Here is a 15976-nt window from a genome sequence, read left to right as displayed (position 1 = left end):
TTGAGATCGAGATGCTATTTTTGAGCTCCGAAATTGCAAGGAAATTGAGTTTAAAAGGGAGGAATGAGTTTTTTTTTTTTTAGAAAAAGGATGGATTACAATATAGTAATCCAGTCACCTAAATTAGTAAACTGATTGTCACATATAATATGCACATTCCAATCAAAAATGTGCACATAAATTCAACTGAAATTACAAAAGCACCAGACACAATTTTGTACAAAGTTTAAACCTCCCAAAGAAACTTCGTTTGGATACTATAGTGTTTTACTTGTTGTGTTTTTATAAAAAACACCATAGTGTTGTGTTTTTTCCTTAAAATATTTTCAAAACACGATATTAAGTATTTTTGGTTAACAGTAGTTTGACTCATTATAACATTAGTATTAAACATATTATTAATATATTATATATAAATTATAATAAAATACTATAATATTTAGTTTACATTATTATAGTATTATAAGTATTAAATATAATGTAATATAATATTATATAATGTATTATAATATTATATTGTACTTTAATAAGTTATATTATATTATAATTATTATTATATTATAATTATTACATATTATTTTTAAATAATTATATATTTAATTATGTTGGTATATCAATTTGTTATTGTTCTATATTATATTACTATTTTTATAATAATGTTATTTTATTATTAATATAATGTTATACTATTATTAATATAATATAATATTATAATGTTATTCATATAATATAATATTATTAATAATGTTATTATTACTATTATGTTATAATAAATTAAAATATTATAAATTATTTTATATTATATAATATTGTATATTATATTAATATTTTTATAATAATGTTATTTTATTATTAATATAATATTTACTATTTTTAATTTAATGTGATTATACTATTGTATAATATATTATTTATATAATTATTATATTTTATTATATTTTATCAATAACTTTTTTATTATTTTTATTAGTTTATTTATATTTTATTATTATTTATTTATTATATAATACATTATTAACATATTAAATATTAGTATTTAATATGTTATTATGTTATTATATTATTATATAAGATATTTTATTTATTATATTTTTATATTATTTAATAAATATTACTAATATATTAAATTGACTATAATATAATATAGTATAGTATAATATAATAAGCATGTTGACAATAACACTATATTAATTACATTTAATATATTATGTTAGATATTATATTAACACCTTCTCAAACTCAAAACCAAAACATCAAACTTAAAACCCCTAAAAAGTGTTTTAAAATAAGTGTTGTGTTTTTTTTAGCGTGATTTAGCTAAAAAAACACCATGATTTTCAAACGCATGGTGTTTTGTTTTTGGCAAAAACACCATGAAAATAAGTAAAACACCATGGTATCCAAGCGGAAGTTTAACTACTAGAGGAATGAGTTACTTGGACTTGGGAAATGGTATGTTAAGGAACGACAAGGGAATTCATGTCTCATTATTAATTTTATAATCGGAATAAGAAACGTTAGGCTAAGGGGCTGTTTGGTTGTCTTTTTTAGAGGCTGAATCCCTGCCAAAACTGACAAAAACTGTCAGTTTTGGCAGGAAATCACCCAAAAACGCCTCTAAAAAGACGTTTTTGCAAGATTTCCTGCCAAAACTGACAGTTTTTGTTAGTTTTGACAGGGATTCAGCCTCTAAAAGAGGCAACCAAACAGCCCCTAAATTTGTCTCATTATCAATTTTAAATTAGTGTAATAAACATATTGTATTAGTGTAATTAGAATATTGTGCCATTAAAGAACAATAGGATTTTAATAGGATTTTAAGTGTCTCGTCATCAATTCAAATCAGTTAAAATAATATATGGTACCAGTGGAACACCGGAATCAAAATTAATAACATATCATTTGTTTTAGTTTTAGTAATATGAGCAAAGTGCCCGGAAAATTTATTAACTAAAGATTATAGACACAAAATGTGCATGGATGTCACCTTTGCTCTATTTCGGGTGTCTACTCCTGTGAAGAGTTATAGTGTCATACCAGAATGAAAATGATTGTATAATTAGAAGTGTGTCGGCATCTTTGAGTTTATTTCATAGCACTCTCTCGTTTCATTATGATCATCAATTTTTTATATCAATGTAATAATTAGAATATTGTATTGAGTAGTGTAAACTTTATATTCTATTTTCAAACATTTGTCCCCCTCTCCTTCATTTCTTGTATGAAATTTTCTAGAGGGTCTCCAATATAATTTCTTTTTCCGTAGGAGGAAGAGATCAAAATGTTACAGATGTCTGAAATTGCAACGAAAAAGGAGTTAAAAAATTCCATTCTTGATATTTGACTCTTTGTATGAGCCACGTTTGAATAATCATCTCTCTACTTTTTATTAATAAATAAAAAGGCTCTAAATTCAAATACTCAACCCCAATTTACCAAGAATATTAGAAACTTATTGAGAGTTGAAAAAAAAAGGAATTTGTATTATCATATTAAAAATTTTCACGTGTGCAACGCACGTGCTTCATTTAAAAAGCTAGTAATTATTGTATATCAATGGGCATTTACCCAACCAAACAAACACCAAGATTTCACATCTAAAACAAAAACTTGGCACAATAAATGCCCTCCCTCCTAGCTTAAACCATGCCTGCTGGCAGAACAGCCATCAGTCGTGCACACGACACGCGGACTGCGATAACAGCCGAGATCCGAAACCGTGGCCGTGCATACAACACGACGGTTGCGATAACAGTCGAGATCGGAAACTGCGGCCACGAGCGTTTTATGACACGAACAACGCCTAATCGGATAGGAGATTCTCTTCTTGTTGCAAACAGAAGGAGCCTTTTTGTCATGCAAAGCACATCCACAATTCTTATGGTAAGGCCTTTTTTTAATCTCCGTATCAGAGGCAGCGATGCATCCATTGAAGACGCACCGGAGAAGTCTGTTGACTGCTCCGGTGGCCATTGTAGTCTAAGTTGTGCCGCCTCCGATTCGACCCGCTTTAAAGGCTTGTGGTGTGAGGGGTATTTGTAGGTGTAACGTTTGGTGTGTGACCAGAAATCATAGGAAACTAGGCTTTTGCTTTGAGAATTCAGCCATAGATTCTATGAGGAGTCTTTCGGCGTATATAGGAAAATGTACAAAATGGATGCGTTGGATGGAAGGAGAGTGAATTTGGAATTTTAGGTAGCGACTTTTCAAAGGGGTTGGAATAACCTTTTCTAGGCGAGGTAGGAACTCAATGTGTATGCTTACAAGACTATTAAGAAGATAAATTAACATTTGTGTCTTTCTCACCTTGTATATTAATAGAAAGCAAAGCATTAAGAAGAGGGAAAAAAAGTATCTTTGATAGTAAAAAGGGGGAAATCATTGGCAATGAGGTGATCACTTTGTTGTGCGCGGCGGAAAACTAACACAGATGTCGAGAGAGAAAGCAAAAACAATCCAAAATAATGGCACCAACTCAAACACAAAGTTTAACGTGGTTCGGTAAATTGCCTACGTCCACAGGGCAAAAAGGGATGAGTTTCCATTATAGAGAAAGAGAGTACAAAGTAGAGATTACAAGATCACTCAACTAACATCTCAAACAAATCTCTTACCGAATCATCAGGGCTTCATTGCCGGAGATCATGTCCAAATGAGACTTGAAGTAGATCAGATGCTGAGTGGGCGAATCCTTCCCGTCGAATGGCGTGAAGTTGGTCAGGTTGAACTTTGTCGGATATGGTATCGAATCCCACTCTCTTGGGTAAGGAGAGGTCGACCGTTGCGCCAGTCGCGGTCGAATGGGCCAATCGACAAAGAACAAAAAAATACTACAGGGTCTAGCGATCGACCGTAACGCCACTCGTGGTCGACCACAAAAAGTCCAGAGACTTTTCCTGTATTCGTGCACGTTCGCGGTCGACCGCAGATCCACTCGCGGTCGACCGTGCAGCATCCAAAATGTTTTCCTGCTTCAATTTTCCCGAACTTTATCGCCTTCGTCTCCAATTCTACAATTCTCCACCTCGGTGAAGTTTTTCCAAAACTGAGATGACACCAACCAAACCAAATGTCATACTTGTTGCGTCCAGTACGAAGTAAAACAAAATCACGACAACGGACTCCATCCACAACAAGTCAAGACCCAAATGAGAATGTGAACAAACTCCAAAATGTCGATATCAACCCATCAAATTGTCTGCATCATAAAGACTACATATATATCCTCTTGTCAAAGGAATCAAGCATTCACGTAGTTCCCCCAACTGACCTCCAAAGGCCCTCAATCAAATAAAAAAATTCTCAACTCTTCACTAACAAATATGCGACTGATAGCTCTCCAAATGGCCCCAAAGTGAAACAAATCAAACATCTTCATCTGAGGTGAATCAATGGCCGTATCCAAATCATATCCACTAGCTGCATTCGAATCAAGCAACTCATCATTTGCACCCAAATCCAAATGATCCCCTAACTGTGTCACCTCAGCTGTAATCCCAAATAATACAGTATGATCTGGAGTATGTGGAGTAATCTCCACCCAATGTGGAGTAGCATCACTCTCCACCCGCTGCGATACATCTAAGGTCTGTCCAAAACTCTCCACCTGCTAAGAGTCAATTAGCTCCCTCATTGAAGCCTCAACCGAAATGACACTACCAGACCAAACATCCAATGAAATTTTACCTCCAATCGCAGCAGTCGACAACCTATGACCAAGATGACCTAAATATGTCGAAGCCTCAATACCAGAATCAATGCTCGACATCAAACGTCGGTCCTCCTCCAACAAGGAACAACTCACCAAATCTGCCATCTCATCTCGTTGTCCCAAGATTTTCTTTCCACCGAAGTGTCTCAAAATACCGTGAGCTCGGTTCAAATGTAAAAACAGGTCCTTCTTGTACCTCCCACCAAAAAATCAGAATGAAGTACCTTCACCTTTCTGCCAATCTCACACTTCTTCAATCTATTGGAGACTACTAGGACTTTATCCAATCGGGATTTGGTTGCAATCTAAGCATACATAGAACAACCACCAACAAAGGAAACAAAACATCTACTACCTTCCAATGATGCCTCCTTAGAAGGTCCCCAAATGCCCACATGAACACCATCGAAAAGATCCTTCGTGCGGTGAATAGAGGTGTCAAACTTCACCTCAGTCTTCTTGCTCACATCAAAGTATTCACTGGACTTCAAATTACAGGTTTGTGCACCCATCTCCAAATCAATACTAGAATGACAAAGCCCAAAATGTCGCAGTCTAGTCGAATCAACAGAAATCACCAGCTCTCCACCTGTCATTGTATTCCCAATCAAATAGTACAGGTTATTCTTCTTGACGCCCTTCATCAAAATACGAGAGTCTTCCATAACTCGAGAATCATGTCCTCGATACGAACTCTAAAACCCACTCCAACCAAAGCTCTAATCGAGATCAAGTTCTTCCTCAAAGAAGGAACATATCTCACACCATGTAACTCTCTAACTGTCCCGTCATACATCTTGATGTAAATTCTTCCTATCCCAAGGATCTGACATGCACGGTTATCAGCCATGTACACCACACAACTCTCCAGCTTCTCAAAACTGGCGAACCATTCCCTTCTAGGGTACACATGATAGGTCGCACAACTATCCAACATCCACTCTGATTCCTCCGAATAGTTACCTATAGGACTGATAAAAAGCTAATAAATAGAAGTATCATAAATATTATCATCCGATATAACGATATTTGCTTCTGATGATGGTTGCTTCCTTTTTCCCTTCTGCTTATTCTTCATCCATTCGTCGAGCTTTGGACAATCTTTCTTCTAATGACCAGTCTCCTTTCACCAAGCACACTGATCTTTTTCAACTATAGGATGCCCTACTCTAGACTGTGACTTCTAATTCTTTCAGTTTGGATTCTTCCAATTCTTCCGGTTGGCCCGGGTCGGGTCCGGGCCTGGGCCTGAGCGGGCCAGGCTCCGGGCCGGCCCGGTTTTTTTGTTTTTTATTATGTTTTTAATTTTTTTAATTTTTTTAATTTTTTTAATTTTTTAAAATTTTAAAAAATCCCCATAAATCATAAAATATACATAAAAAATACAGAAAATGACATAAGTTTTTTAACTAACTTGAAATAACATAACTTACAAGTACAAAAAATTATAAAAATGAAATATGATAAAAATAACTTCTTTATTAATAATCAGTAAATCCTTTACAAGTATAAATTTATTTTAGAATTTGTCGCATGACAATAGATGAGTACATCCCAACTAGGTTGGCACCTACTCACCTATATCACTATCATTTACAGTTTTTTTTCAAAATAATTCATTATAAATTTAAAGCTAAGAAATAAAATTTACAATTTGATGAATATTATCTAATCTTTATACCTATCTGCTAGTCCTAACTCTTCAAATTTATCTTCAATTCCAGCCATCCGATCGATGCCTTGCGTTCGCTTCTCGTACCTTCATTAATTTTGTAAGCACATCACCGCTTGTATAATATACGGATCTAAGCATGTCCTGTGGTCATTGATCAAACGTCCTGCTGTGCTGAAGGCGGATTTCGAAACTACCGTCAAAACCTGCACTGTTAGTAAGTCACGAACCATGGTGGAAAGTATAGGATATGAAGCTAATCCACATACTCTCCACCATTGTAAAATATCTAAAGTATTTTCTTGACATTTAACTAAGAAAGCAGATAAATATTCATCTATTTCAGAAACCTCTAATATTGATCCAAGTTCAAATCCACCAGTTAGTTCAGCTACCATTGTATACCTATCAAAACTTACACTTTTACCTCAGCCTGTGCTCGAAGGCACCGAAGCTATAGATTGTTGTGCAGCTACACCATGTCTACCTGCATACTCATCATATAATGTTTGAAAATAATTTCTAATAGCTAAATGATGAGAAGTAGCAGTAAGGGTGGATCCATCATCTAAGTCTATAATATGTCCACCATATAATGATTGTAACAAACTTCGAAGGCTAATATCCTTCAAACATGGATCAATAAGAATCCCCAAATCAAAAATATGAGGAATAAGCCTAAAATACTTATTAAATTTGCTTTTCATTTGAAAAATTATAGATCCAAAAGTATTATCCATACGATATTTTGAAAAAACTTTTGAATATTTAAAATTTATAAAGCAGTTAAAGTAATTGTTGGATAATAACAGTCAGATAATAACATTATAGCATCATAAAAGACGTGTAACATCTCATTTAAATTACATATAATTATCCATTCATCTTCAGTTATTTCATAACTACTACCAGAACTAGAACTAGAAGCATAAAAATTTATAAAATTATTTATAATTTTTTTATATTCTATTTCTACACTTAACATTGCATAGGTGGAATTCCACCTATGATCAACATCTTTTTGAATTAGTGTGAGCTTATAATTTTTTCTTTTACAATATTGTTTCCATCTTTTAATTCTCATTTCAGAAGCATTATGCATATTAGCAATAGTTCTAACCTTTTCTATCATGGGTTTAATTTCAGAAAATATTCTTTGAACAATTAAATTTAAAATATAACAGATACATCTAATATAAAAAAGTTCACCATGACATGGCAATGACAAAGTTGTTTTGATAAAATCAACAGTTACATTATTATTATTTGCATTATTTATCTAGTGAAAGAGAAAATATTTGTTGATCAATTTCTAGTTTCATAAGTTCTTCAATTATTAAATTTGTAACATTAATACCAGTATGTGACTCTTCAATTGTAATAAAAGAAATAACGCTTTTAAACATTTGTTAATTTTCATCAATCTAGTGTGCTATGGTACATAAATAACCAATTTGTACTCTAGATGTCCAAATATCAGAAGTTAAAGAAAATTTACAGTTTAAATTTTTAAAATAAGAAATTATTTTTCTTTGTTCTTCCTGATAATATTTTAAAATATCATGTTGACAGGTTTGACGAGAAAATTTGGTAAATGCAGGATAAAAATTATCTCTAAACAAATCTTCAAATTCATCATCTTCTACTAATCTAAAAGGAAGGTTTTTAAGAACGATAAACCTTATTACGCATTTCCTGGCTCAGGCAGCGTCATAACTCTAACTATCGAGACTATCAGAGGAGAAGGATTGAGAAATCATAGATTGTCGGATATCACCTTGAAGATTATGGCATTTATTGTGTTTTTCAATATGACGTTTGAGGTGGTTGGTGCCGCTCTTATGATGAGCTTGGAAAATCTGGCCGCACAATGCACATTTAGCCTTATGGGTGATGATCCTACCGTGTTCATCCTTGGTGACGCCTATCTTCTCAAAAAAAAATTTACATATCGGATCTCGGCCTTTTAGGAGCTCTTGATGCAGATTCGTCACCACCAGATTCAAGATTAACACCGGTGGGAGGAGTAGTTGTTATAGGAGGACTCATTTCTGGATCAGTAGGAGATAGATTTTGCTCTTCATATTCAGATCCAGAAGCCATTTGATGAAAGTATTAGAAAATATAAGAGATTATAAGAGAGTATAATATTGTATAAGAGAGTATTAGAGAGAAGTAGAAGAGTTTTGGTATGAGAAGAAGAAGTGAAAACCCTCCGCTATTTATAGAGGCAGCCGCCTAGGCAAATGACCAAAAAACCATCATATTCTAGCCGTTTTGATCGTTTTAAGGGGCAAATCGGTCAAATGGTCAAATATGACCGTTTGGCCGGCCCGGCTCGGGCCCGGGCCACGGGCTTTTTAGACAGCCCTACGAAAGGGTAATTAGAGGAAGTGTTACAAGAAAGTGAAAAAACGAGCTAATCAAATCCTAAATTAGGATGTCACTATGCTCTAACTCGGGTGTCCCCATCTCCTTCTTTTCCTGTATCAAATTTTCTAGAGGGTCTTCGACATAATTTCTTTGTCTGTAGGAGAAAGAGACCGATCAAAATGATACTGATCTCTGAAATTGCAAAGAAAAAGGAGTTAGAAAAATTCCGTTCTTTGATATTTTGGCTTTGTTTATGAGTCACGTTTGAAAATCATCTCCCTCCTTTCTCTTAGGGCCTGTTTGGATTCGTAGGGGGTGAAGGGAAGTTAAGGGCTTGTTTGGGTTGAGGGGAATAAGGGTGAAGGGAAGTTAGGGGAACCATTCACCTCCATTCACCTTGTTTGGGAACACTTAGGAGGTGAAGTTAATTCACCTCCATTCACCTTGGTTCACCCCCTAATAGTATAAAAATTGTTACCCCCCAAATTGGGGTGTAACCAAGGGGAATGGAATTCCCTTCCCTTCCCTTCATTTCCCTTCCCTTCCCTTCACTCAGTTTCCCTTACTTCCCTTCACCCCCTACGAATCCAAACAGACCCTAAGGGAAACTGAGTGAAGGGAAGGGAAGGGAAAGGAATTCCCTTCCCCTTGGTTACACCCCAATTTGGGGGGTAATAATTTTTATACTATTAGGGGGTGAACCAAGGTGAATAGAGGTGAATTAACTTCACCTCCTAAGTGTTCCCAAACAAGGTGAATGGAGGTGAATGGTTCCACTAACTTCCCTTCACCCTCATTCCCCTCAATCCAAACAAGCCCTTAATAGATTTTTTTGTGCTATAAATCCCCTTAAAAATAGTCACCTTCTAATTTCAATTTAGACCTAAATCATCTTTAAATTGAGTCTTTTTTCCAATTAATCACCTTTCAAGTCAAGTTTGCATAAAAAACAAAAAATAAACATAACAAATTCAAGTTCAAAGTATATGAGTAGTATCCTAATAAGACATAAACACTAAAATAATGAGTTATGTGTCGTGCCTTCAATGTGAATATTTTAAGGGTACTTTTGGATTTTTAGTGAAAACATTGATTGAGAGGTAGTTGATTGCAATAAAAACTAATTTTAAATGTGGTTTATGTATAAATTGAAATTAAAAGATAGTTTTCGCATAATTACCTCGTTTCTAATGTGATTTCTAAGGGGAAAACCCCATGAGAAATAAAAAAGGGCTATGAATTCAATAACAGATATTCAGAGAATTGACAAAAAAGGTATTTATACCATTATTCTAAAAAGTTTCACGTGTGTCACATGTGCAAGGCCCATGTTTCATTCAGAAAGCTAGTAATTATTGTACAGAAGGCGCACTTGGCCAGCAATAAACACTAAGATTTCACATCCAAAACAAAATTTTGACACAAACATGCCCCCTCCCTCCTAGCTTAAACTATGCCTGCCGGCAAAATAGTCACCTGTCGTGCACACGACACGACGATCGCGATACCAGTCGAGATCCGAAACCGCGGCCACGAGCGTTCTATGACTCGAACAACGCCGAATCGGATAGGAGATCCTCTTCTTGTTGCAAACAGAAGGAGCCTTCTTGTCATGGAAAGCACACCCACAGTTCTTATGGTAAGGCCTTTTTCTGATCTCCGTGTCAGAGGCGGCAGCGATGCATCCATTGAAGACGCACCGGAGAAGTCCGTTGACTGCTCCGGTGGCCATTTCTACTCTCAGTTGTGCCGCCTCCGATTGGACGTGATTCAATGGCTTGAGTTATTTATAGATGTAACCTTTGGTGTACGACGAGAAATCATAGTAAACTAGGCCTTCGCTTTGAGAATTCAGCCGTAGTAAACTAGGCCTTCGCTTTGGCGTACGTAGGAAAATGTCCAAAATGGATGCATGCGTTGGATGGAAGGGGAGTGAACTCGGTATCTTTTTAGGTAGTGACTTTTTCAATAGTGTTGGAATAAACTTTTTCTCGGCGGGTTAGGAACTCAACGTGTGCTGCTTACAAGAGTACCGTAAGAAGGCAAATTTGACAATTGTCTCTTTCTCACCTTGTATATATAAATGGAAAGCATAGTATTAAGACCAGAGAAATGAGTATTTTTAGTGTTAAGGGCAAAAATAATCCTTGACGATGAGGTGATCTCTCCTGATCATCTACATGTAAGAAGCGTCCACTTAACAATTTTATCTTCACTTAATTATTATTCACCTATTAAATGAGTAGACGGGAAAGAACACATTACTATCAGATATCAAATTTAGTTCGTGATATTAAGGATTGTTTTCGCCAAAAGTTGGTTTTGTTGTCGAATTCATTATATCTTCGGTCGATTACAATAAGTTCAAAGAAAACAGTGCGTCTTCTTCTGGGGGTGTAAAACTTTGTTGGCATTCTCAGGACAATTTATTTTTGTCTTTGAGCGACCCAAGGTTATGTTGGTAGTCGCACGTCTAAAACCACCCATTTGCGGGTATAGGGTCTTAACGGGCTCCGAATGCTGACTTTGCATAAGTCCAGATTTTGGAATCCAAACTTGGCGGGGTTTCGGTGGTTCTTTGGTCACCGTTTCCTTCCTCCTTTCTCGTCTTTGTTGTAAGAGAGCACGGGCATGAACAGCGTTTGCACGACGTGGGTCGAACGAGCCCTTTTGACGAGTGTCCATTCCTCCGTTGTGAATTGTGCAGAAACGTGAGTAGTTCGTCGTTGCGTTGAACAAACCACTTGTTGTTTCCTCGACTCTAAGTCCGCATAATAACGAACTCCGTCGGTTTGTTCAAATGCCTTAACTATTTGGCGAGCACGGCGTTGGCGTTGTCTCTGACGAGCTCTTTTCGTCAATGCCGGCGGGCTTTGATTCGATGACTCTTCAATTAGATAAGAGCCATTGTGAGCAGAGGTGTTGCGAATGAAATTCTCAGCAACAATCAAGCGAGAGTCTTCATTTTGTGCCTTCTTTGGCATGTAACTCTTCCTCAATTGTGAGATCCTCTCGTACTTGCGAGATAATGAAGATCTTGAAGAGGATGATGAGAGATATTCCTCAAACTTGGTCTGGTCGAATTCGTATTCGACCATGGATTCAACTGGAATCTTGATCGGCTGCGACATGACGGTCTCGGCAGCGAGATCGTTGGCTCCCACTGTGGTCGCCAGTTTGTTTTCGCCAAAAGTTGGTTTTGTTGTCGAATTCATTATATCTTCGGTCGATTACAATAAGTTCAAAGAAAACAGCCTTTTTATAAGACTCTTTTACACAACAAAAAGAAAATTACAACTCTTGAGAAAATAAACGCAGGATCGTTGTTTGGATCACTGCTTTCGTGGGATCTTTGCCTGTGCCGGGAGTGCTTTGACTCGTGGACCACCAAATCACAGATTCTGATTGAACCGTGAGGGGTTTATGATTCTGACTTCGTTTATCGAAGTGAGAAATTGAAACGATATCTTATCGATGTAAGATAGTCGTTCTTCTTGAAATCAAGTCAAAGCCTGATTATCAAGGATTGGCCGTAAGATTAGCACCTCTGCTCTCTCTCTGCTCTGGATTGCTCTGAAGTGCTCCAAATGATCAGCCTTGGGTCTCTGCTGGAAGCCCCAGTGAAAATGGCCTTCGGGGGTATTTATAACCCTCTGGATGAACAGTGCTCGCGAGACAGCATTTGCTGTCTCGGCGGCCGAGACAGTGTTTGCTGTCTCGCCCAGCGAGATAGTAAATTTGCTGTCTCGCCCAGCGAGACAGTAAATACTGTCTCGGAAAATACAGTTTCTCATTGTAACCGCTCTCCCACGTTTTAAACTCCATTATTTTGGCAGTTATCCACGTGATTCTCGCCCACGACGTTTCCCACGTTCTTGAACAGTTAGTGGCCACGTGTAGGGCAGTTGCAAAGGTAGTTTTGACCATCTGAAAACTGTCTCACGTGCAAGACAGTAAATTCTGTCTCGCACGGCGAGACAGCAAAGACTGTCTCGCGTGGGCGAGACAGTAAAAGTCTGTCTCGCCCGCGAGACAGTAAAGACTGTCTCGCACGGCGAGACAGTAAAGACTGTCTCGCGCGGCGAGACAGTCAAGTCTGTCTCGCACGGCGAGACAGTCAAGACAGTCAAGACTTGTTTTTTTTTCTGCCTTTTTGGATGATTTCCTCTTGAGCTGTATTTGGATATCTTTCAGCATTTTTTGACGCCTACAAGGATCTCATATTTCCATAGTAGGATAAAAGACTTTATCTATTTTATTCATGAGTAAATATCTCCCACGTAATAGAGGGGAATATATGGAAAATGATTCAAAGAGTATGAAAAGGCATGGAAGGGAACAGAGCCAATTTGATCTACAAACACACAAAATTAAATTATAGCGAACACGGTAATCTTGATTTCATACAAATATATGTATATAAAATGATTTAATCTTTTATTGATGTGATCAAATAAATATCATAAGTTGTTTGAAATTGACACGCTAGTATCCTCAATAGTGCAAACATGAACATTTTCATCCAAATGTTCTCATATGCATGACATTAACATGTTAATTTTATAACTTTTTAATTATTATTACTTATTAAATTTATCAAGATATATCACAACTCTATTGTAAAGTAGAATTAAGATAAATTTAAAAAAGTTTGGTAGACACAATAACAAACTTCACAAATATCAACAGTTAAAAGGCTCTAAAATTAGCATGTAAGTTATAGAGAAATATTCAGGTGAAATTTTCCACGTTTGCATGATTGATAATACTAACATGCCAATATTAAATACCTTATATGTTTTCCACAAATCAGACGAGGAAGGCATGGTTAAATCTTCAAGTTGGTCTTCAAACGAGCAGAGAAGAGATTCGCTTCTCCATATTTTTGTTTATTAGTGGAATTTTGACCGTGTGCTAATGGAGATAAGTTGAGGATCCGTACTGTATGACAAGGTGGAAGATAGTGACGTTATTCCTTTGAAAAGCTTGTGTCTTGGAGAAAGAATAGATCTTAGTTGATGATGATTAAGCGAATGTTATTTTTTTCTCACTTGGGTTCATGGGTGAACCCTTTTGTGAGAAAAAGATAACACTAACTGAGGGAGCGGTTTCTCTTAAGTTTTTTTTTATAACCCTTTGAGAGGATAAGACTCTGCGGTTTTTGAAAAAATATTACTGTCGCACACGGAAATACTATAGCAGAGGCGAGATACTGTAGCAGAATCGAGATACTGTAGTAATTCACACTAGTAGTATTAATTGTAGTTAGGGGGATTATTGGTTGGGACAAATTGGGGTCAAGTAGGAAAATTGTTCCAATGGAACAATTTTACCCCTTTGGGATATTTTGCGTGGGGGTAAAGTAGAATAAAGTGGGATAATAGGATAATTTGAGTCTTTGATTTGACAATTCATGTGGGATAATTGATGATGTGACACATTATTAAAATATAATTTTATCTATTAATTACTTCTAAATTAACTTATCTAATTGGTTTAGTATATTATTTAGTATATTATTATAATATAAATATTATTTTTTTATATTAAAATATAATATATTGTACTATACTTACAAATTACTATTATTAATTATTATGTTATATTATATTATATTATCATGCTATACTATATATAATAATTAATATAATATAATATCAATATATTTAATATAATATTTTAATAATATAATATTTAATATAATACATTATTTTATTTATACAAAAATATAATATGTTATTAATATATGTTATTAAAATATTATATATATGTTATTAAAATATTAATATATGTTATTATATAATATTATTAATATATGTTATTAAAATATTGTATAATATTATAATAAATACATTATACTATAATTACCATTATATAATATTATTAATATATGTTATTAAAATATTAATATATGTTATATTTTATATATCATGTCATATATTTATAATATAATTAGCATGTATTAGTTAAGTAATACAAAAATATTTTAAAATTATCTCAATTGCCTTTGAAGTGGAGCAACATTGTTCCAATATGGAGGATGGGGTAAATTTTTACTATTGAGACAAAATTTTTGTATATGAGTGGAGTAATTTTATCCCAAATAATGTAATTGTCTTACTAGTATTCCAAAAAACCAATAACAAAAAAAGTTATTATCATTGTTCTATTATCCCAATAAATAACACTTTGAAATAGAATCCCCGAATTATCCTATTATCCCCAAAATGTCCCAACCAAAGGCAATAACCATCCATTAGCGGCATGTATAGGTACGCAAACAACCAAAGGCAAAAGTGAAAAAGGTATTATTAACTTCCCCGAACTTTGCCCCGAACAATTCGCTCCGTCCCCAAACGCCGACCATTTCCTCCCTCGCCATCAAAACCCTAAAACCTCTCCCCAAAAATCCCAAATCCAAAACCCTAATTTCTCCATGGCCCCTCTCCCTCTCAAACTCAAATTCAAGCCCCAAAACCTAACCCTAACCTCGCTCCGTCCCTTCTCCTCCTCCTCCTCCACCCCTTCTTTCTCCGATCCAAACCCTAACCCAAAACCCGAGATCGACAACAGTCTCCAATCTCCCCAATTCCGAGCTCCTCTCTCTCAGCGACATCAAGGAACGCCTGCGATCTCCGACGGCGCCGCCTCGCCGCATCCCCGACAACCCTCACTGCCGCCGCCTCTCTCGTCGCAGTCTCCCTCCCCCGCCGCCTCTATCAATGAGATCCGCAAGCATCTTGCCGAGTTCCGCGTCCGGTCGTCAAACCCTAACGCTTATCCTAACCCTAGCCCCTCCCAAGGCCGACCGATTTCATTCCAGGAGCTCGTCAAGAACAATGCCCCGCAAAGCACCAACCGCCAAAATCCCAATTTTAGGACCCAGGGCGGGAGAAGCCCGTTCGATTCGATCCGAGAGAGCTTGCGCCAGTTCAGGCCGTCGCCGGGGGACCCACCGAGGATCGGACTGAAGCCGGCACCGTCCGGTCCTTCATTGATTGGGGATCACGAGAATCTCCCGGACTCCATATTTGGGAGGGAAATGAGGGAGAAAATGGGGGAGAAGGAAGGAGCAGGGGAAGAGAAAGCATTGAAGACGGACTTTGTGAAGATGTATAGCTACGAAGAGCTCGGGGAGAAGCTGAAGAGGTTGAGGCCGGAGGCTGCGGAGAAAGGTGATAAGGATTGGTTCTCGCTCAATGAGCTCAATCTGAGGCTGG

General features: G+C 36.2%; 1 protein-coding gene across 1 annotated transcript in view; it reads left to right on the top strand.

Moving 5' to 3' along the window:
- LOC109819493 overlaps positions 15052–15976 on the top strand; it is an 8912-nt gene continuing 7987 nt past the window's right edge. The window contains exon 1 of the mRNA XM_020385233.1: positions 15052–15976. This exon is cut by the window's right edge and continues 123 nt beyond it. Within this exon, the coding sequence (XP_020240822.1) occupies positions 15193–15976 (784 nt within the window). The 5' untranslated portion in view covers positions 15052–15192.

The sequence above is a fragment of the Asparagus officinalis genome, chromosome 8 (genome assembly GCF_001876935.1).
Source record: "Asparagus officinalis chromosome 8, Aspof.V1, whole genome shotgun sequence".
NCBI lineage: Eukaryota > Viridiplantae > Streptophyta > Magnoliopsida > Asparagales > Asparagaceae > Asparagus > Asparagus officinalis.
Note: the sequence above shows the minus strand (reverse complement) of the source record. Positions and strands in the feature narration are given on the sequence as shown.